The 22,246-nt window shown below is 50.8% G+C and overlaps 2 protein-coding genes across 6 annotated transcripts; one reads left to right on the forward strand and one right to left on the reverse strand.

The window, feature by feature from the left end:
• Positions 1–322: 322 nt before the first annotated feature.
• CKMT1A (creatine kinase, mitochondrial 1A) lies at positions 323–6,373 on the forward strand. 5 transcript variants are annotated; one of them, XM_036923660.2, is made up of 10 exons: positions 323–432; positions 1,277–1,594; positions 2,234–2,432; positions 2,621–2,716; positions 3,081–3,302; positions 3,450–3,535; positions 3,657–3,780; positions 5,464–5,598; positions 5,788–5,913; positions 6,125–6,373. In XM_036923660.2, the coding sequence occupies exons 2-10, from the start codon at positions 1,446–1,448 to the stop codon at positions 6,239–6,241; spliced, it is 1,254 nt and encodes a 417-aa protein (XP_036779555.1). In that variant the 5' UTR covers positions 323–432; positions 1,277–1,445; the 3' UTR covers positions 6,242–6,373. The 5 variants fall into 5 exon arrangements, with proteins under 5 accessions (XP_036779555.1, XP_036779554.1, XP_057344748.1 ...); XM_036923659.2 differs by having other exon boundaries at positions 334–500; XM_057488765.1 differs by having other exon boundaries at positions 352–500; positions 1,435–1,594.
• Positions 6,374–6,514: 141 nt separating this feature from the next.
• Positions 6,515–22,184, reverse strand: STRC (stereocilin). Its single transcript, XM_057488047.1, has 29 exons — positions 22,139–22,184; positions 21,054–21,836; positions 20,942–20,966; positions 18,935–20,186; positions 17,874–17,936; positions 17,666–17,776; positions 17,331–17,497; positions 16,974–17,160; positions 16,723–16,838; positions 16,320–16,452; positions 15,811–15,993; positions 15,486–15,524; positions 15,158–15,325; positions 14,934–14,999; positions 14,341–14,466; positions 14,000–14,058; positions 13,081–13,204; positions 12,857–12,969; positions 11,182–11,317; positions 10,589–10,785; positions 10,301–10,391; positions 9,925–10,081; positions 9,132–9,301; positions 8,368–8,523; positions 7,846–7,988; positions 7,513–7,661; positions 7,165–7,262; positions 6,921–7,068; positions 6,515–6,724 (listed from the first exon to the last, which is right to left on the reverse strand). Exons 1-29 carry the CDS (start codon positions 22,182–22,184, stop codon positions 6,618–6,620), a joined length of 5,313 nt encoding a protein of 1,770 aa, XP_057344030.1. The 3' UTR covers positions 6,515–6,617.
• Between the last annotated feature and the right edge of the window lie 62 nt (positions 22,185–22,246).

A 22,246-nucleotide genomic window follows, 5' to 3' on the forward strand; every position in this document is an offset into this window, starting at 1 on the left:
TAACTGACCCTCCATGCTGAAGCCCCAAATCTCTATTTTGGCTTCCTGCCAGGGCAAAGGTCAAGTCATACTCAAGTCACACTTGAGCTGTGGAACAAAGCCCTCTCCAATTTGAATATTCACCTACTGAGAAAAGGAAGAGAGGGGGCCAGGAGGAAGGTGGAGATTCTCTGCTAACCTTATGCCCTTGAACACCACTCTCCTTTACACTCTGGGTTGAACAGCATTAGGGAGCCAAGAGAAGAAACAACGGTGGTTGGAGACTTGTACCTGCCTGTTCCATTCCTGCACCCCGTCATCTTACCACACCCTTCACCTCATCTAACACTCCCTTCCAGTCCAGGAACTAGAGAGAGGGGAGAGAAGGGAAAGGAGGAAGAGGAAACACAATTCCCTGCCCAACCCCAGCCCCACACCCAGTGCAACCAACAGGTAGTCAAGCTTGCAGAGAATACTCGGAGTCCCGTGAGCAGCAAACAGGTCCAAGCCTGGAAAATACGGTGAGAAATAAAAGATCAAAGGTAAAATAGGGGATGAGGAGAAGGGTGTAGGAGGGGAAAAAAAGGTGGGGATCATGAGAAGTGAAACCAAGACATGGCAGTGCCCGAGTGGAAACACAGGGCAGGAGTGGGAACACAGCACAGACGGGATAAGTTAATGTGTCCCTGATTCCGCGCAAGGAATCCTTCAACAACCTTGTAAGCAGAGCACAGGTGTGACAGGGAGGCGCCTCGGTCTTCTTCCTGGTTCTAAGGAGAAGGTGACCTTGAGCCAGCGGTGTCTTTCCCAGTGTCTGCCTCTAACTGTGTGCTTTCTCCGTGTCTTCTCTGGTTTCTTTGTTTATTCCGCGGTTTCCCCGCGGCCACCTTCCCTTGGGGGGGAGAATGAGGAGGTTGCTGGGGCAGGCCAAAAACAGAGAAGAGGTTGGGCAATGTCACCCTTTCACACCCACAGAGTGACGAATCTGGTTTCCGATTAAACCGAGAGGCTTGGGGGAAGGGTATTCAGTTTTCGCCAGTCCCCTTGGGTGCTGTCCTCTACTTGGTGCTGAAATCTAGGTGGCCTCATCCTGGTGGGCCCGCGTTGTTAGCCTAGGGCTGCGAATCTCGGGTTCCCCTAATCTACCTGCCGAATGCTGCCCACCTCCGCCCCCGCTCACCTAGCGCGGTGGCAGGCGGGAAGGCGGGGCCTGCGTGAGCCGCACCCCTGGGGACTGCGGCTCGGGCCTCCCTCTTCTCCTCCCGCCCGGCGCTGGCTCATTGCGCCTCTCCCGCAGTCCCGTTGGTACCAGCTCCCACTCCTGCTCCAGCCTCTACTCCGGCCCCCACTTCAGCTCCAGCCTCGCGCCCAGTTCCGGCCATCCATCCGCGTGTTTGCGTCCTCCCTCTCCGTTCCTGCCTTACGCTAGCTCTTGCTCCGGGATTCCGTCTCCAGACCCTCAGGCCATGGCTGGACCCTTCTCTCGTCTGCTGGCCGCCCACCGGGGGCTCAGGCTCCTGGCTTTGGCTGGAGCTGGGTCTCTAGCCGCTGGGTTTCTGCTCCGCCCGGAATCTGTACGAGCCACCAGTGAGCGACGGAGGCTGTATCCCCCGAGGTATCAGTGTCTGAGGCGCAGGGGATGGGTGGGCAGGTGATGACGAGAAACGAAGATGGGGATGGAGATGAGGACTTGGGCAACAGAGAAGGGCTGTAATCACGAAGGCTCTGGAATGGGGCGCTGTGCAGTTTGGAGACATCAGTGGGGTGGGGATGGAGACTCAAATCATAAGGTGAAAGCATACCTGGGGACCGGTAACGCGAATTCCCCGCCCTCAAGACCAGCTCCGGCCTTGTGAGCTCTGGCTGCACCCACTCTGCCCAAATCCCTGATTGAGAGACCAGGAATTATCTTTTTCGCTCTCCTCCATCTCTTCTTCCTGCTGTTCTTCCCCGTTTTCTGAATTCCCTTCCTTGGTCTTTCCCCTCCCCCATCCCTAATGTTGTGCTCCTGGGAAGAAAGAACTGAGCAGATCTAGGGGAACTGAGCCGGAGAGCTAGAGGAAGCTAGAACTGTTGGGAAAGAATAGACCCTGAAAAAGTCCCTAATGAGATTACCAAGGTTTAGCTGCCTCCTAATCTCGCCTCCTCCTAAGGAGCAAAGCCAGACATGGCTAATTGGACAGTTCCCAGCTGACTGCACTGAGCCTAGGCCCCCTGTGCCCTCCCTCATGGTTACTGGGTACCCCCTCCCTAGCGCTGAGTACCCAGACCTCCGAAAGCACAACAACTGCATGGCCAGTCACCTGACCCCAGCAGTCTATGCCCGGCTCTGCGACAAGACCACACCCACTGGTTGGACGCTAGATCAGTGTATCCAGACTGGCGTGGACAACCCCGGCCACCCCTTCATCAAGACTGTGGGCATGGTAGCTGGAGATGAGGAGACCTATGAGGTAGGGGGCCCTCAGAGTTGCCCTGGTGACCCAATTCATCTTCCCAGTAATCCCAGTTCCTTCCCCTTACAGACCCCTCACTTTCCCTTAAGATACGTTTTACTGATCCAGTGAAATCAACCCATAACTAAAGCCTGGGAAGGAATTCCCTTTCCTTAACCACCTTCTCCCTCTTAATGCCCCCTCAGGTATTTGCTGAGCTGTTTGACCCTGTGATCCAAGAGCGACACAATGGATATGACCCCCAGACAATGAAACACACTACTGACCTGGATGCCAGCAAGGTGGGTCAGATATTCTGTTTCTGATTTGCATTGCCTATGTGCAACACTGTTTCTCCAATCCCTTCACCTTAATTCCTTAATTATTTTCTGACTCATGGTCATTATACTGCTGAGATTTTACTCTTGACATGGGGAAGGAATTTCCTCTTAAGAAGCAGCAGATATGGAAAGAAGAGGGTGGGCCATATCCCAGGTGGGCAGTCTGGCAGAGGGTTCATAATGCCCCCTTCAATTGGAGTGTTTGCCAGTGGCCTTCTCCTTCTAAGGCATGCAATGAGGACCCCTCTAGTCCTTAAGGTTCTGAAGCCCTAAGTTCCCACCCACTGTGTTTCTGTGACTTACATTAGTTTATCTTATTCCCCAGATCCGTTCTGGCTACTTTGATGAGAGGTATGTATTGTCCTCAAGAGTCAGAACTGGCCGAAGTATCCGGGGACTTAGCCTGCCTCCAGCCTGCACAAGGGCAGAGCGACGAGAGGTGGAACGTGTTGTGGTGGAGGCTCTGAGTGGCCTGAAGGGTGACCTGGCTGGACGTTACTATCGACTCAGTGAAATGACAGAGGCTGAGCAGCAGCAGCTTATTGATGTGAGGGGCCTTGAGAAGGAGCTGGGTGGGAGGAAGCAGATGGAAAAAGAGTCAGAGGGGAGGCTGGGCCAGATGCAACAGATGGACTCTGAGAAGCCCAGGGGCTGCTCTGAGGATTCTTAACCCAAGCCCCTTTATTCCCCACAGGACCACTTTCTATTTGATAAGCCTGTATCCCCCTTGCTGACTGCAGCAGGAATGGCTCGAGACTGGCCGGATGCTCGTGGAATCTGGTAGGAGGCTTATCTTACCTCTTTTGTTCCCAGCCCTCCATGGGTGCCTTTTTTCTTTGTCTCCCCTCTGATTCTTGCCCTGCCTCTTGATCCCTGTCCCCTCCCTCTCTCCTGCCCTTAGGCACAACAATGAGAAAAGCTTCCTGATCTGGGTGAATGAGGAGGATCACACGCGGGTCATTTCCATGGAGAAGGGTGGAAACATGAAGAGAGTGTTTGAAAGATTCTGCCGAGGCCTCAAAGAGGTTGGAAAAAAATGTATAAGGGAACTAGGTGGGAGGATATAAGGAAAAACCAAAGATTAGAATAGATAGATTGACCACATAATTTATCAACCAACACAGGACAGTTTTGATAGTGAAAGGATCACCATCAATCACTCGAGTACAATAGATCTAAATCAGGACTGTCCGGGGAAAACCAGGATACATGGTCACCCTAAGAATAGGAAGAGAGAAAGAATGTCAGGAATCTGAGGAAGTAAATAAATCAGTTGTCAGATAATGTAAAGAAGGAGTAACTGAGATGGTGGGTCAGTGCCTGGCATATATATCTTGTGGGGTGGTGGGGTGTGAAGATAAGGAAAAGGTCTGAGCCTGAATCCATCGATTTAAGTAGTAAGAGATTGGTGTGTTCATGATTCTAATGTAACCAGCCAGTTCTGAGCCAAGGTAGGCCTTGACTCTGGATTCTGTCACTCTCACTAAAGTATCATGTCTGGGTTTTAAGCTTAGAGCAGTGGAGAGACTGTGAAAGGTGGAAGATGAAATGGCTTAAGTTCCAGAATGTAAGAATGTGTGGCTGTACATGAGGGGTTTGAACTGAATCCTCACTCCTATATAGAATTTTAGATTAGAAATCTTCATAGATAGAATTCTTAGTGTATGTTCTCATATATCCACTATTTTGGACTTGTAAAGAGAGAGAGCTCCTCTTCCTCTTATATTCTAGCTAGGAAGTTTCTCTTGTTTTTGGCAAGTAATACATAACATATTCTGACTGGAAGCAGGTAGGGAAGTCCTTCTGAAATTATATGCCTCAGTTTTCTCATCTGTAAAATTGGGATGATAAGATTTTCTACATTTTAGGTTGTTGTGGGTATTAAAGTAGATAATGTATTTATCTCATTTAAATGGTAAAGTGCCTGGCCCATAGTAAGTGTTCAATAAATGTTAGCTGCTATTATTTTTTAGATGGAAGAGCCTCTGCTCAGCTCATTCAGCAAGATATGCCCCTATGCTGTGGTTCTTTCTAAACTATGAACAGGATCTCCTCTACTCATGTTAGGTAGTCTTCATGTCCATCACTCTGGCAGATCCCTGTCTTTTCAACTCTAATAGTCATCTTCATAACAGGACACTTAAAGTGAAACAAAAATACCCTTCCCACACTCCATTCCTCTCTCACATATATATAACTATGAGTCTGCCTCTTCTGGACTGTTTTTACCTTTCTCTCTTATTTCTCACATGTACTCTTTGTATATCTAACAGAAGGCTTTCTTTCTTCTTCCTGTTGCAAAGCCTATACCCTCATCTGAAAGAAACCGTCCAAGCTTTAGGCTCATTAACAAAGAAGATAATCAGTGCATGCTGAGCTCACTGAATAATCAATCTTTTCTGAGTTCACTTTACCACCTCCATTCTTTTCCCTAGATTATCCTTAATGCATCATTCCAAGTTTCTCTTCTTCCACACACAAGACTTTTCTGCAGTTTCCTCACTATGGGCTTGCAACATCAAAATTACCTGATATGCATGATAATAACAAACCATTTCCACCTACCCCTCTCCAAAAAAAAATAGCAGTATCATTTTTTCACATCCCAAGTTCTGGTTCTAGACATATTGCTAGACTTCCCATGAGTCCAGCTGAGGGAGGGTTCACATATCCCTGACTTGTCACTAACACAACCTTTGTGGACTCAGGTGGAGCGGCTGATCCAGGAGCGTGGCTGGGAGTTCATGTGGAATGAGCATTTGGGATACATCTTGACCTGTCCATCTAACCTGGGCACCGGACTTCGGGCAGGAGTGCATGTCAAACTGCCCCTGCTAAGCAAAGTAAAGAAGCTGTGGGGTTAGAGAGGAGTGTGAGTGAGGAAAGTGGCTGCTTGTGGATGGGAGGGAACAGGCACTTTGGAAAGGAACCAAACACACTGTGTCTGAGGGGAAAGGGGGAAGAGCTCTGAGCACGTCCAGGGCTCTTTCCGGTAGGACCAGTCTCTCCCCCAACCCCTATCTCCCTTGTAGGATAGCCGCTTCTCAAAGATCCTGGAGAATCTAAGGCTCCAAAAGCGTGGCACTGGAGGAGTGGACACAGCTGCCACAGGCAGCATCTTTGACATCTCTAATTTGGACCGACTTGGCAAGTCAGAGGTGAGATTTTTAGGGATTAGTGGGAGCAGAGGCATAGATCTGTGGGGCTTGAAGTGATGGTGAGTGAGCCTCAGGAATGTAATAGAATCTGAAATGAAATTCAGATAGAGTGGGGAGGCAACTGGAAATGAGTTGCTAAAGCAGGCAAATCAGTGCTGTAGAAAGAAACGCAGGTTGTGGAAAACAGAGATCAAGGGTTAGTGTCCTGCAGGTGGAGCTGGTGCAGCTGGTCATCGATGGAGTAAACTATCTGATTGACTGTGAGCGCCGTCTGGAGAGAGGCCAGGATATCCGCATCCCTCCACCTCTTATCCATGGCAAGCATTAACTCCCATCCCCAGCAGATGATGATTCAAGATCCCCAGGACTTCTCCTCATTCTAATGGTGGCCCATTCTATTTGCCCTGGATGTCTTGACCTCACTCCCTTTGTCTTAGTAAAGACTCCTTGCTATGCTCCAGCTGCCTGTGTTATTTCTAATGGTGGGGAAGGGAGAGACTTGCCTCCAAGAAAGGAAAAGAGGCAGTGGGGTTATTTATGATGGAAAGAGACTCCAGATAAATCATGCCAGGCACACTGATTCTCACGTGGGTGGAAGACATTAGCATTTTACCATAATCCCTATCAGCTTCCTGAGATTATTAGAATGCACTTCCATTTTCACTTTATTATCACTTATAAGTTTCTTTCCCAACAATCTGTCTTTAACTGCAGAGACAGGTGCAAAGCAGGTTGCCAAGGAAGCAGATGGTCAATGCCAGGACCCAGGAAGGTTGTGACCAGTCCTGAAGGTGCCAGGCTGTGTTTCGACCTGTAATGAAACAGAGAATGGTAGGAATAGCACAACTCTCCTCCCCAGGAGTCAGTGATACTTGAAAACTATCTGCCCTTAGAACCTTTATTTTCAGGGATCTCCCTGAGTAGTTCTGTGAGCCAGATAGCACCAAAATAAGGGTTAGATTCTGAGTTAGGTGTTGGATGGTCAAACAGTGCAGTTGGGAACTCACCCTGCTGTTCTGGGCTCTCCTTCCCCTCATGCTGGGCCCATGCAACTGCTCGTCTCTGCTCAGGACCCAGAAGGGCCATTTGCTCAGGAGTGACAGCCACAGCCTGAATGCTGGTGAGACTAGATAGCTGGGTGGGGCTGAACACCACCTGGGGGTGGGGGCGGGAATCAGTGTACCCATACTAGCCCCCGTGGTTTCCTTGTTCTCTTGTGGTCACCCCAAACCCTAGTCCCTCAATACTTACAGCAAATTTAGGTGCAGGGATGACAGAAATGGCAAGAGGAGTAAGGCCCTGGATCTGTTCCCGCAACAGTGCTGAAAGAGCCAGGTCTGGGATCCCAGCTATTGGAGCAAGTGAGATGTAGTGGGTATCCAAACGTATCATACTGGCCTCCCTTCTTTTCAAACCTACAGACCTTCTCCTCAAACTGCTCCCTAAGTGCCCTACCATACACCTTCCTCAACACATCTCCACAATCTCTTTCCTAACTGCCTTCCCCGTCTCTCACCAGAGCAGTCCTCCACCCAAGCTGTCCATGGTATGGAAACCAGTCCCTGACTACTAGCACCAGCAGTGGCCCAGCCTTCCTACCTGCTATTGTCCCAATTTCAGTGAAGATCTCAGGTCCCCAGTTACTGACTGGGCCAAAACCACCAGGCAACACAAGGAGCTGGGCCAGAACCTCTAGCTGCTCCTCGGAGCACTGGAGATGCAGGTTGCCGAGGAAGAGAGCTGCTTGGCTGTGGAAGAGTGGGAAGGAAGGGGGAAGGATTCAGCTGCAGTGGTAGGGTCTGTGGTCATGAGATAGGAGTAGACATGACTTCAAGTGAGGTCCCTTCATCCATGGGACAACTTCATGATCCTTCTCTCCCTAGTGTGCCCACTTTTGCCTCACCACCACTCCCTATCCCCTCCGCAGGTGACCTGAACTCCCAACTGCTGATATGTTGTAGCTCCTCTGGCCTCAGTCCACAGAGTGTGTGACCCAGTGCAGTCAGGTGAAGGAAGTCCAGGTGGCTCACGTGCCGGCCACTCTGCTGCAGGAAACTGGAGACCACAACCCGGAGCTGGGGTGGGGATGGAGGGCACAGGATAAGGAGAGCAGTTACAGGGGATTCATGGATGGGGGAAATGATTAGGGGAGTGACAAGTGGTTGGAGTATATTCTTTTGTGATTAAGACCTGAAGATCTAATAGCCATGGGGAAGGTTGAGGATCTAAAAAGGAGGAAGACAAAAAAAAAAAAAAAAGAGGCTGCAGGGAAAAGAGGAGGGAGCATTATGTGTTCAGGGCTCAGAGTGAAAAAAATCACTGAGTTCCAAAGGTTACTAGCAAAGAATGGCCAGTCAAGTCACAGGAAAAAATTCCCTGCATTTTGCATGACCTGGAGGCCTGGATCTGTGGAATGCATGACCGGAAAGTGGTAGGGAGGAGGGGAGGTGTTACCTGGACGGAGCTCCAGCCATCCAACTGTCCTAAGGTGCTCAGCACTCCCCAGTCCTCCAGGATCAGCTCTGGGAGTTCCCTTTCTCCTAGACCTAGTAAGAGCCGACCCAGCTGCAGGATTTGCTCAGGACGAAATCCCCGGGGGGAGCCCCACAACTAGGAGAAAAAGAACAATGTGAATGGAAAAGCACTGGACTAGGAGTCAAAGTACTGGATCCTAGTCTTGCCTCTGACATTAGCTGTGCAACTAGGCAAATCATTTGCCTTCTCTGAGTCTTTAGTTTCCTCAACTGTAAAATGAGAAGGTTGGATTAAGGTTCCTCAGACTAAGGTGCTACTGAAAGACTTGGTCTCAGTAGGGAAGAACAGCAGACTCCAGCCCACAAGTTCTAAACCTTCACGTACACCAGACTCACTGGGGATGCCTGTTTAAATGCAGTTGCCCAGACCCCAGAGTGCTCAGAAATTCTTCTTCAGTGAGTCTAGCCTGGGATCCTGGCACTAACATTTTAAAAACCTGCTCCCTGGGTGATTTTGATACACACTAAAGTTTGGTAACCACTGCGTTAACCCCTCTACCCACTGCACTAGCTTCCTTTCCTCAATTCATCCCCTCTGACTCGGGATCCAAATCCTTGAATTCTTTTATCTCTTATTTCTCCCCCCTCTCCCCCAGCTATCCAGTCCTTGTGTCCCACACCACACCCAATCAGCTTCCTCGTACTTTTCCACCTCTGACCCTAATTGACCTCTCCATCCCTAACCTGTTTTGCCTTGCCCATCGCTGCCCGTAGTTCCTCATGCCCAAGCCCTGGGTCTCCTGCAAATAGTGCCAGGCAGTCCTCAAAGTCTGAGAGCTCCATCTCTGCAATCTGTGTTGCAGACCAGGCTGCTGGGAACGTTCCCCGTACATCTGCACAGTTTGGCACAGGTTCTGAAGAGGAAAGCCAGGGCCAGGGAGTCAGTGTAGTATTAAAGTATGCCCAGAGAGATATCTACAGATGGAATAACCCCTCTGACCTTTGGAGGACAGGACAGTGTGGGCAATAGGGATCAAGGGATTATTATACTGTGAGATTTATAATACTCAAAGGATATTAGAACAAGTAACTGGAGTGAACAACCCCTCAATATACATTGGAAGACTGAGGGGGTTGCCCAGGGACTTAATGGTAGATCTAGATCAGAACCCAGGTCCTCAGCCCCACAGGGTCTCCTTACTGCATCTTCCCAGCAGAAAGCTCCAGACTTAGCCAAGTCTCGAGCTGAGTCAGCTGTTAAACCGGGATAAGAAAACAGAAAAAGGGAAGTCCTCGGATAAAAATGTAATGGATGATAAATTTCCTGAGCTGTAGGACCCTAGAACTAAAAGAGACCTTGAAGATCATCCCTCTAACCCTTGTGCTTTATAGATTAGAAAACCCAAGCCCAGAGAGCAGAAGGTGTGCAAATCTGCTCAAAGAGCACAGCACACCTAGAGCCCAGACTTCTGACTGTGTTGTTGGGCACCCTTTCTCCTACATCCTGCTAGACAGATGAGCATTTGGGGAGTTTCACCTGGGAGACCCTCTGCAGTGGGCCGCACAACCCCAGCTACCAGGGCTGATTTCTTGGGCGCAAGTTGTAGCCCCCCACACAGCTGTCCGACTCTGCTCTGCTCCCAGCTGTGCTGCTTCTCTAGGAGCTGTTCCACAGTTTCTGGGCCCACAGCCTCCTATGTGAGAAGGTAGAGGGAGGGTGGGGATATCTGGCAGGTCAGGGCCAGCTGCTGAAGCTATAATTCCAAAGTCCTGTCTCTTTTTGATAGTCTCCCCCAGATTTAAGCTTCACATTCTTTGCCCTTCACATCCTTGCCTTCCTTGGTCTTAGCTCCCCAGAACCAGCTCACCAGTCCCCTCTCTGCTCTTACTCCCCACCTTGTCCTTCACCTCACCCTGGGGATCAAGGAAATAGCCTCAGCTGACAGAGTGAATACTAGGCGTCCAGCTTGCTCTACTTCATCCTGGCTCCACAATTCTGGTTTCCTGGGAGACAGGAAGAAGACCAGGGGCTGGGATGCTGAGGGAACTGCAAGGAAAAGTAAGGGTGAAAGGGACATGCTAGGACTGGGGATACAGGGTTCAGGAGACCTAAAGTATACTGAATGGACTCCCACTGATGAGGGTGGTTGAGAGGATGGGTATAAGATGAGTTAGAACCTGAAGTTCCCCAAGGTCCATACCCAAGAACAGGCTCCTGTGACAGCAGCCATCCCAGCTCTGTGGCAAATGGCTCTCCTAGGCAGAAGCCCTGTAGCTGACTGAGATGGGCCAGCAAGATCCGTAGGGGGATCCGTTGTGTGCTCTCTTTCCCCAGGAATCCAACCAAGGGACCCAATGTCTCCAGCACTTCCCTTGACACTGTTGTCTCCTTTGGAGCCTGGAGAGGGGCAGCAGGCCTTGGGACCATGCACCTCTGACTCAGAGGACCAGACTCTGATCAAGACTTCAAGACCTTTAACCTTCCCTCTCTCCAGCTCCCAACCCAAGACCCTATGATGTTCACTGCCGTTGTGCACCTTCTTAAAAAATGAGTCCAGATAGGAGCAGGCAAAAAGACTAGGTGGTGGAATCAAAAGGACTTCTGGGACTCCAAGGAATGTGGACAAGAAACTGAAGCAGAACCCAAGGGTAGATCCAAGGGCCAGGGCCTTGTGGACAAGAACCTGCTTGGCAGCAGAAGTGTGGGCTTGGGCCCAGAAGACAGGGAGCATTGTCTGAGGGGTACAAGTTGCCCCCAGGTAGCAGCTCTGAGTCAGGCAGGGTGGACTCTTACCAAGCTTCGTAGTGCCCTCTCTGCCAGGGCTGCCCGATGGAGTGGAGTCAGTGCCAGCAGCTGCTCTGGAGCTTCTCGTACCAGCTCCACCACCAACATAATGGATCCACTGGACAGTCTGTCCATCAACTGGACTCTATAGCAATTTGACAACAGGTGCACTTGGAACTGAGCTAAGTTGAGAAGGGACCACAAAATGCCACATTCCCCAGAGAAGAGATAACAACAGACCAAACTCTGTGGCCCTGAACAGGAACTTTTATTAAACAGCTGCAGATGCCATTCCCACCATAGCACTTAAAGAGAGAGAACATAGGGAGTGATATCTTTCTAGTCTTTCTGAAAAGAAATGACAAACAATCCTACCTCATCTAATGGAATCAAAAGCCCCAAATATTAAGAATCATTAAAATATTCCCCCATTTTGTAGATTAAAAAACTGAGGTTCACAGAGACCAAATGGTAAGGTCTTTCTCCCAAATCATTTTCCACAGTGCTCTTCTTCCTCCATTTGTTGCAAGAGACCCTTCTCATTTGTACAACACTGTACAATTTACAAAGTTCTACTGTTATCTCATTTGATTGTTATGACAAAACCCTGGGATAAGGTAGTTATTTTTCTTATCCCTCTTTCACAAATGAGGAACTCGGGTCTTCCAACTCATGAAGGATATTTCATGCTGGCCCTGGGGATATCTAAATTATCTCCAAGAACTAATATGTTTAAACAAATTTGTAAGGCTTTTTTTTAAAAAAAAACCTTTTGCACAGAAATCAGAAGTGATATCCTGTACTCTGTCTAGGCTTGCCAATCTGAAACTGGGTCAGGTAGTACAACAGCCAAAATCTGTGAAAAGGGCTATAAAAATGTAAGGATGGAGTCATCTGCTTTTACCATTACCTCATCTCCAGGAAGACTAATAGCAGCCTTTTTCTCTCAGACTTACATTTCAGATGACAATGGATAAGGATGGGGGTAAAACAGGAAAAGAAGCCTGTAAGTGAGATACTCATAAACTTCTAGAATCTCTGAGATAGGAGGAACCTTAGGCTCATCTGGTCTTCACTGTCCCTACTCCTTGCCCCCATACTGGAGTCTGCTCTAGAACATTCCTGAATGGGGCCATCCAGCCTACACTTCAATTGCTCCAAGGACTGGGATCTCTCTACCTCAGTTTTCCTTATATTATGTAAAAATATGATTTTCATTCATTGGCCCCATGGGGCCACTTACCAAACATGCTAATATGTTTTTTATTTGATAGCCCTGAGGGCATTTGAAAGCATTTATGACATGGTTCATATATTTTCTCTTTATCTACTCCTATGAATATACTGAGAGCCAGTACTCTAAGCAGACTCAGTCCTCTGGGGCAGAACTGTACTATTGCCTTCCTTATTTCAGATATTCTATCTCTATTAATGGGCCTAGGTTATACTAGGATTGCTTGGCAGGCCATATCACAGTGCTGCCATCCTCAGCTGTCCTATACAGGGGCCAAGTTCTGGTAACCACTCAATACACAGAGCAACTTTGATCAGAACCCTCTGCTTTGGGCTATAGCTCATGTCAGGAAACCAGACAGAAAACCACAATCACTAGGGCATTCCCTAAGGGAAGATCCACCCAGTCTGAGCCTTCTGAAGATCCAATATCTCCAGTTGTAGTCCTTACGGTAAGTCTAGGAGCAGCTTGGTGTCCAGCCTACTCATTTCTGGCTCCAGGGTTGCTATCTCTGGCTCTGGCATTGTCATCCTCCGCTGTAGGTCTGCCCAGATACAGGCCCTCTGTGGGACAGGGTGGGGAAACATGGTTAGGACAGCTGAGCATGGGGGATGCATGCCATACCCAGGGTCTCTGCCTCCCTGCTCCAACTAATGCCCAAGCACCCCTCTCACCAGACTCCTGCGAACTCCAGTGGGCAGTTGATAGATCACATGCACTACTTCAAGGAACTCTGCCATCGAGTTGATCTGTTGTAGAAACTTACAGGACATGCCCCCTGCCAGGGTGCCAAGAGCCCTGTAGGTGTGTGAGTGGGTAGATACTCATTCAACACATGCCACAGCCTGTCTGCTTCTTGATATCAACACTCTCAACACAAGCCAGATGTTCATTTATGGTAATTGACAGTTTGAGAAATATTTTTCTATAGATATTCTCACTGGCTCCCTATAACATCATCACTATTTATCAGACAAGAAAATAAGGATTTATGGAGTTTGAGTGACACTCCCAGCATCATTTTACTTAGAAATATGGTAAACTTCAAGACTAGAACCACGTTTTCAGATATGTAGCCTACAATTCTCTTACAGGGAAGAGAGGTAAGGTGATGCTTATTCCTCTTTATTCTTGCTTGGCCAGTGGCTTTGAAGTCACTTTGGTTTAAATTAACAACAGCAATTCTTTTTTGGGTGCTTACAATGTGCTAGGCACTGTATTAAGACCTTTATATGCCTCACCTCATTTAATCTTCATAGCTACCTATGAGATAGGTATCATTTTAATTCTTAATCTACAGAAGAAAAAACTGAAATCTAGAGAGGTTAAATGACTTGCCCAAGGTACCAAGTAGGGGATAGGGTTGGGACCTGAACCCAGGTCTTCTGAATCCCTTAGATCCAGTCTGTACAGGTGTGGTGCTGCAGAAGAACAGGAGGCTAAGGAGAGGAGGAGCCAGGAGAAAGCCCACAGGCTGGGACTTTGAGTCATTAATCTGCATTTGGCCCATTGCATATCACATGGTACCTGGCACATGGTAAGCACTCAAAAAATGTTAGTTGAATTAAGTTCACTGCTCAACACATTACTTACTGCAGATTCCTGAGGGTCAGGTTGGTGGGCACCTGCATTTTCTTCCAGAGAAACTGTGACTACAAAAGAAAGAAAGAGAAGCTACTTGCCAGCTGAGACATTGACCAAGGACCTAAGATAACTTGGACCCAGCCCTGCTGGTGCCACCAGAGCCCTACTCTCCCAGATGCTTACTCCTTTCTCAGAAAGAGAGAAATAGAGGAATGAGGAGGAAGGAAAAAGAAAGAGCAAAGCAAATCACATTATCAGGGATGTGAGGGATAAAGTGCCCAATCTAGGGCTGGCAGATAAAGGAGGTGGAACATATTAGAAGGAGTTCTGGGGTAGGTGGGGAGAATTACCTGCTGTTCAGACCAGGGCAGCTCCCGGTAGCGCCTTCGGTCAGCCAGGAGAGCCACAGAGTCCAGCTGTAACAGCTTTAGAGGAAGCAGAGGAAGCAGGCAGTCTGGCCAGGTGGTGGGGATAGGCTGCTGGATGGGTGTAGCAGGTGGTGATAGGTGAGAGGATCTGGACTCAGCCCGCAGAGAAGGAGAACCATGGGGGCAGGAAGGGACCAAGGCCAGGGTGAGGATGGAATGGCCTGTGCCACTGTAGCAATGCACACCTGGGAGCCCTCTCAGTGGTGGGCAAGTGTTGCTGCTATTTGGGCACCTGATGAACTAAAGTCCCTTAGTCCCTCTGAGCCTTGATCTCTTTATCTGAACACAGGAAGTTGGCCTGGAAGGTTGCTCAGATCCTTCTGGCTTCAACATTCTAGAAAAGTGTGAGTCATGCTGTCCTGCATCTGGAACTGGGGAGAGCTGCGAATGTCTCAGTGGGCACAGAACTAACCTGAACTCTCAGGGCCACTGCAGGTGCTTGTGGGAGGCAGCACCAGCCATATGAAACTGCTGTGGGACATGGACAGGAGCTTAGTCAGAGATCCCACACGTACCTGGCCAGGGATACACACAGCTGCACCGGCACCTTTTGTACCCATGTTTTTAAGTCCATCTTTTACCTGCATGAGAATTGGCAGAAGGGGTGTTGGGGCAGGGGGTGGAGAGAGATAAGAAAGTGGGAGATTTGGGTGGCTTTTCTCTGACCGCAAGGAAGATGCCCTCCTCCCAACCAGGGTCCACATCCTTGTTCGGGCCACCCTCCCTGCTACTCTTATACCCGAAAGGTCTGCAGCAATGCTGCAGTCTGGCAGGCTGAGAGGCGTGACAGTTCTGGAGCCAGGCAGGAACAGGCTCCAAGCAGAACCCGCCTAGGGATGGCCTGGAGTGTCTGGGAGCTGAGGCCTGGCAACAGAGGATGCAAGGAGCAGAGTTCCTCCAGCGACAGCTAGGGAGCAAGAGAGATGAGAGGCAGGATGATAGGGGCAACGATCACAGTACAGCAAGACAGCAGGTATGAGTTGAACAGGAAGAAGGAGCAGTTGCAAGAGCTAGAGAAAAGGAGAGTAGAGACCTCTGGTGGACGTCAAGAAGTTGCTGCTACTTACGTCATGCCTAGGGAGGAGTCGTCTAAGCAGTAGGACAGCCTAAGATGGGATGGGACAGGAAACAAAAGCTCTCAGGTCCCACCAGCCAGGTCTTAAGCAGGTCTGTAGGGCCCACCCACCAAAACCTCCAGCACCCTCTCTATCACCCCCACTGACAAGCCTGGCTCCAGGCTCTTCTTAATCTGAGCAAGGGGGATGAGGGAGTTCCCCTTGAGACAGGGGAAAAGGAGGTTTCAGGGGGGCTGATGGTATCCCTGAATGTAATTCTCTTGACTGAGGGTTCAGGGGGTAGAGGATGGGATGCCAGGGAGTGAGACAGGCCCACCTGGGCAGGAGTGACACTGATTCTCTGTAGGGCAGGGAGCATGGCTCTAAGCTGGGGCTCTGACAGTTCCTGCAGGAAGCGGAGGTCCAACTGAGGGAAGAGAGGAGCCCAGACCCGTAGCTCCTGGGGGCTCAGCACAGCTCCTCCAGATGAGCGCAACACCCCCAGAAGTTCATATGCCACCTGTAACCAAAGAAGGTTTGGGACTGAAGAGGAAAAGACAGGTGAACCTTGAATCACCTCTCTCATCCCACATCAGGATTTCCCAGGGCCTGGGCTGGGGCTTAGAACCAAGGATGGGAGAGGAGCAGATTGGGTACAAGATGCCAAAGGTATGTTTGCAGTGCCATAGACCAGATGGGGTAGGGTCAGGAAGAGGTGGTAACAGATCAGAATGGCCATGGATGATTGGTACCGTTATGCCAAAGCTTGGTTGAGATGATGCACAAGTCCTCCACACAGACTCCAGGGCAGCCTGGAGTCTTGCAGGCCTGTGCCAAGGGGCTCACCCGTCCTTGTGGGCTGAGGGTCCCGTTGGCTGCACATTCTAGCAGTCCCCTTTCTACTGGCCCCATTGGATCATTCAAGGGTGCCAGGCTCTGTAGCTCCTCAGGGCTCAGGAAACAGGCAAGGGGCCCCAGCCTGAGGAGGGCATGAAGCTGACCTTCATGTGGCCACTGAGGCTGGTATGAAGGCAGGGACCATGCGTGTACCTGGAGTTAGATACTCTGACCACTAAACTAGGATACATGGGTACCACACAGAGGCCTCTCTCCCACAGCCCTATGCTGCCTGGAACCACTGCCTACTCTCTTGTCCCTTCCTTTCTGGGATCCCAACGCACTGTGGTTGTATGTGCCTCTCTCCCAGTCTGGGCCTTGATCACTGATCACTGATCCCACAACTTCTCACCTGCGCACCTGCTCCTCTCCATCCTGGACACTGTGGTTCACCAGGCTGCGCAGAACATGTCGGGCATGCCCTGGCCCAAGACCTGCTGCTGGCCAGCTATCCTCCAGCGCCTGGATCTGAGATTGGGAAAGTCAGCTCATGTTTGGGTCTCTGGACACTTGCAGAGTGGGGCTCACTAGGAGGCATGCCACTGACTCCTGGCCCACCTAGCAGAAGATGGGCTGGTCAAGTTAAGAGGACTACTCTCATACCTGGTGAGGGCTGAGCTGCAGAAAGTTCTCCAGAGGGAGGTGGGGGAGGAGGGGCAGCACTGCCCACAGCAGCTCCTGGGGCCAGGCAGGCACTTCCCCGAACAGCTCAGGGGCCAACAGTCGCCTTGCCAGAGCCTCCTTCTGTTCAGGCCTCATTTCTGGGCTATAATCCCGGATGGCAGCCAGGCTGGGGACAGTAATGTCTAGGTCTTAACCTTTGGCCTTGTTCCAAACTGTTGTCCCCTGGCTCTCTGCAGCCCTGCTGTCATGGATAGGAAGAAGAATCTCCCTAGTTTAATAAAGAGGAGCTCAGGAAGGGTCCCAACAGGATCAGGAGGAATGGTGTGGGGTCCTTACACACTGTTGTTGGCCAACAAAGATGGCGGGAAGCGCATCAGGTCAGATACAGCCAAGAAGGGAATGAGTGGTGACAGGTCAATGAAGAGCTGAGAGGTGAGGCGTGGGTAGCGCTGGAGCAGCAAGGCTGTCAGGCGACCCAGGGCCTGCTCCTCAGATGGTGGTACCTGTGGGGCACAGGAATGAATGCTGACTCTGGAGGTGCTCAGTATGCTTGCCATCTCCTCTCTTGAGTTCCTCCTTCCACTGGTCAACCCCTCTGCGCACCATGCTCCAGGTGCTCTTGATTCCTACATTTCCCCTCCACCTTTGTTCACCACTTTCTCTGTGCTCACCTGCAGCTGAGCCCAGGAACGGTGCATGAGTGTCAGGAAGCCCTGAGCAGCCTCCCTCTCTGCTGAAAGAACCAGCTGTTGGAGACTTCCCGGTGGCATGTGCAGGTATGCCTGTGAGTAGGAGGTCATGGTGGGGATGGCTTCAGTGGGTGGCAGCCTCAGACCACAGCTGTCGCCCACTCCACCCACAGGCCCCCCCATCTGTTACCTGCACTAGAATCTGCAGGGCCCAAACACTCTTCTCCCTCTGGAGCAGATCCCACAGCACAGGCTGGTGGAAAGGCCGAAAAGACGTTAAAAGAGAATTGTCTCCTCTGTCCCTCATGCAGCTTCCCCCTGGCACTCCACCTCCATTTGCTAGGATGCTTGTCCTTCATCTGAAGCTAGCGCATGTGTCTCCTCAGATACTGAACCCCTTTAGGTCAGGGACCATGTCTCTGGTTTCTCCTATATCCTTTCTCATGCCAGGGTCCATAGTTGGGTCAATAAATACTTTTACATCTGAACCAAATCACTAAGTCTGTTGAATCCCATTTTGCTAGCCCCAGGGCTTGAGAAAGGTGGGCTCCAACGTGTAATACGGAATCTTTACATACCCTACAGAACCTAGCAAAGTGCCTTACGCATAACAGGCACTCAGTGAATGAATTATTGACATATTATAGCCCCTTCACTCTTCAGAGAAGAAACTAAATCCCAGAAAAGCTAAATTAAATTACTTGCCTAAGACTACACTAATTTGTGGCATAGTTGAACCTAGAACCTGTCTTCTGACTTGTAGTCATCCTGAATTTTTCTCATCTCTGGTTTATCTTCCTATATTTTGCCAGCCTCCAATTCTCACTCTCTAGGGACAGAATTAGAACTCTCTAACTTAATTCCTTTCCTTTTTGGAGCAGAAAGGGGGAAAGACTAAGAGTCAGGAAAAATGATGAGTTAACATTTCTTGCATGTTTATGTATTAGGCCAAATATATATATATGCATACTGTGCTAAGCCTACAGTGTGTGCTATCTCATGTAATCCTTACAGCCACTCTAGAAGAGTGCCACCATTATTCTCCCCCCATTTATAGATGAGAAAAATATTGCTTAGAGAGGTTAAGTAACTTGTTCAAGGTTGATCACAGAACTAAGATGTAAATCCAAGCCTGACTCCAGAGCTGTGTGCTTAAACCACTGTTCTATTCTACTGCCTCTCGGTATTAGAAAATTCCCATGGAGGCCCTTCCCTCTGTCTCAGGGGCTGTCACCTTGGCGGGTCACTCACGCTGAAGCAGGTCAGCAGCTCCATCTTGCTTATACCAGAGTTGGGGCTAACAGTGGGCTCAAAGCCTGGTGGGGCTGGCTGTTCCTCCTCTTCCAAATACTCCCCAACAGTCTGCAGCACACTGTGTCGACCCTCTGGGCGGAAGGCGTCCCAGAAGGAGCAGTTGTCTGGGAGACTGGAGAGCATCAGGGCCTGACCCAGCATCCCTTGGGCCTCAGGCCCTCCGGCCCCTGGACCCAGAAGGAAGGTCAGCAGGCGCAGGAGATAGTGTAGGCGTGTGGGGTGGGTGAGGGACGGCACCAAGGACTGACAGCGTGGCAATTGGGACAGCATGCCAAGCAGGAAGGGGCCTGGGGCCAGGCAGAGTGGAGATGGTCCCAGGGGTGGCAGAGAGGGCAGAAGAGGGCCCAGGACCCCATCTAGGAAGCAAGTGTCATTGCCCCCACGACTTATCCTGCATTGGCCTGCTAGCCAAGGCCAGAAGGGCACCAGGGCCTCGTACATAGTATCATTGGCACAGACCATCATAAGGAAGCTGCCCCCATCTGGGCAGCGTTCCCCACAGGGTCCAGTGTGGCAGGGTGGAGAGGCAGTGACGTCTGGGGTGGGGCCCTGGCATACATGCTGAACCCAAGCCTGATTGCTGGGGGGCACAGCCTGCAGACTTGCCTCCCCACACAACCTCTCAGCCCACAGAGTCTCATTTTCCAAGAAGCAGCCCCAGAAGATCTCTGCAGTGAGGGGAACAGAGGGCAGGCCTTCAGGGCAGCTGGTGGGCGGGAGCAGCCCAGCACAGAGCCGCTTTACCAGGCGTCGAGTGGTACCAGATAGGGCTGAAAAAGAGAGGTTGCTACAGATCGCCTCCAGGAACTGATCAGGAAACTGGTCATGGCAGGCCTGTAGCCAGCCCTGGGCACCCGGTGCCCATGAGACTGCATACCACACAGCTGTCTGACAGATGGCAATGGTGCTGGGAGGGGGCTGTGGGGTGGCAGGCTTGGTGTGCTGGCAGAGCAAGTGGATGGAGAAGTTGGAAATGCTGTAGGGTGGTGCTGGGCCTGAGTCATTCTCACAAAGGGCCTCCAGAGAGATAGCTCGCTGTTGGCGAGGGCTCATGTGGGCTGAGGGCTGGGAAGCCCTGGGCAGAGGCACACCCGTGCTCAGGCAGTGGAGGAGAGCAGGGGGTGGAGGTGGCGATCCAGACAGAAAGCCCAACGCCTGGACATCCCAGGAAAGGTTGTGCCGGATACCCCTGGGTGCAAAATGGGGAGCAGGCAGCATCTGGTCAGTTTACATTTCCTCTAGTTGAAGATTCTGACCCTAGCCCAGAGCCCTGCAGGGGTGGGAGGGTGGGAAGGAGGAGTGAAAAGCATAGGCTTTTCCAAAAGTGAGGTCCCTGGTACCTGTACGTATAGCTGTTACTGGTTTAAATGCTGGGATTGGGAGGAGGGGAAAGATATCTGTCCTGCCAAGACACAAAATCACCTAGAAGACCAGTTAGTCCCTTTTGTCCACCTGGCCCCCTTTTTCCTCCTTTCTTCATATGCTTTTAAGTAAAGACAACCCTTGGTTGGCCTCATATCAGGAAATCTGTCTAGCTTATGGCTGGCTAACTATGCTCCAGCAATGTTGTACTGAAATAGTAAGGAATGGAGGAATCCAGTCTTGTCCTTTCTTCCCATACCCCATCTTTATTAGATAACATTTATTAAGCACTGTGCAAGGCACAGTCCTAAGTGGTTTACACATACAGTATCAACTCATTTAATCCCTTGCAACAACTCTACAGTAGCTAATATTATCCATACAAGTGGGGAAACCAAAGCATAGAATGAGAATGTAATCTGCACAAGGTCACATGGCTAGGAAAAGCTAGAGCTGGGACACCAACCCAGACAGTTATTCTCCAAACCCACTAAACAGCACCCCTCCTGTCAGTTTCCTCTTGCTCTGGAGGCTAATGGCTTCCCAGGCCCAATCCCTCAGAACTCCTCTGCTGTAACTCACCATAGGAGCAGCTGCTGAAGGTTGCCTAGGAGAGAGAGTAAGGAAGAGGACTATCTGGATCTCAACCCTTCTTGCCCTGCCACAGCCCAGCCCTGGACCTGGCAGCACTCACCTCCTTGGCACTGCCCATTGGCATCAGGTTCTGGTTGCCCCAGAATGGAAAAGACCTCATCCTGCAGGGAATCAGTGACACGGAGCAGCCCCTCCTGGAAGGCAGCATAGAGGGGGGCCCCCACTGTGCGCAGCAGACCTCCCCAAAGAGCCTCCTCAGAGCCCAGATCTCCCATGGGGCTGAGCAAACCCAACAGACCCTGCAAAAAGTGGGGGACTGGCTCCCTTGTATCCAGGTCTGTGGCATTGGTGGGGTCTACACTGGGCTGCACCTGCACCAGGACCTGCCAGCGTGTACCCTCTAACAACAGCAGTAAAGAAGGCAGCCAGTCAGCCTCCAGGATGCAGTCAGAGGGCCCATCACGGGTGCAAGGGGGCCGGGTAGGAGTAGGAGGTCCCCCAGGAACTAAGGCTCCCAGCAGCACCTCTGCAAGTCCACCCAGCACACCTGCCTGGTGCCCCAGGAAGTCCCGGGGGGTCTGCTCCTGTCCCAACAGTGCCAGCACATCCCCTAGCAGCCCTAGCATTGGTTCCCAGTCAGGGCTGCCTCTCAGTGTCACCAGGAAATTGTGGAGCCTGAGGGCAGGCGGCTGGAGAGGTGGGGGCTCCCCCACCTGGCCCTCCCCAATTCTTCCAGGCTCAAAGGAAGAAATGTTGGCCAGGAACGCAGAGAACCCAGAGTGGCTGAGGGACGCATGGGGAGCCTGGTCCAGGGTGGAGAGCAATGACTTCAGGAGGGAGAGACCAGGATCCAGGGACTGAGGCCCAGTGGGGACCAGAGTCACTGTAAGGAGAGAAACTGGAGGTCACTAAAGGGGAAGAACCTAGAACCCAAATTCAACCCTGCCCCAGAGCCCAGACCCAGCCTGGATCTAAGGTGAGGTAAAGGGGATGGTGAGCTAAGTCCCTTTGATCAGCCTATAGTAAGTCTTGGGCTGCTTTCTTAACCCTCATTTTCTCCCTTAGCTCCAGTCTCTGCCCCCTTCCTTACCTCTTTATCTGTTATTTGACCAGATAATCTCTGCATCTTGTCTCTTTCCAGCAGCCATCCCTCTCCTCCCCAGCCCTGTTCACTGTTCCTCTTACCTGCAGAGGACAGAAGTAGCAACAGGGGCCAGAGGCTCAGAGCCATGTTTCCAGGTGGGCACTGGTGAGTTCTGGTTATTCTCACCTTGTGCGGGTTAGCCGGGTGAG

Source organism: Manis pentadactyla, chromosome 11 (assembly GCF_030020395.1).
Source record: "Manis pentadactyla isolate mManPen7 chromosome 11, mManPen7.hap1, whole genome shotgun sequence".
Classification (NCBI taxonomy): domain Eukaryota; kingdom Metazoa; phylum Chordata; class Mammalia; order Pholidota; family Manidae; genus Manis; species Manis pentadactyla.

Excerpts from the sequence above, each read along its gene's own strand:
- CKMT1A (XM_036923660.2), top strand. The coding sequence starts at position 1,446 with ATGGCTGGACCCTTCTCTCGTCTGCTGGCCGCCCACCGGGGGCTCAGG. Across the intron at positions 2,433-2,620 it reads GAGATGAGGAGACCTATGAG|GTATTTGCTGAGCTGTTTGA; the intron begins GTAGGGGGCCCT and ends ATGCCCCCTCAG. Across the intron at positions 2,717-3,080 it reads CTGACCTGGATGCCAGCAAG|ATCCGTTCTGGCTACTTTGA; the intron begins GTGGGTCAGATA and ends CTTATTCCCCAG.
- STRC (XM_057488047.1), bottom strand. The coding sequence starts at position 22,184 with ATGGCTCTGAGCCTCTGGCCCCTGTTGCTACTTCTGTCCTCTGCAG. Across the intron at positions 21,837-22,138 it reads GCTACTTCTGTCCTCTGCAG|TGACTCTGGTCCCCACTGGG; the intron begins GTAAGAGGAACA and ends CTCTCCTTACAG. Across the intron at positions 17,161-17,330 it reads TTGTTGGCCAACAACAGTGT|CCTGGCTGCCATCCGGGATT; the intron begins GTAAGGACCCCA and ends TACTGTCCCCAG.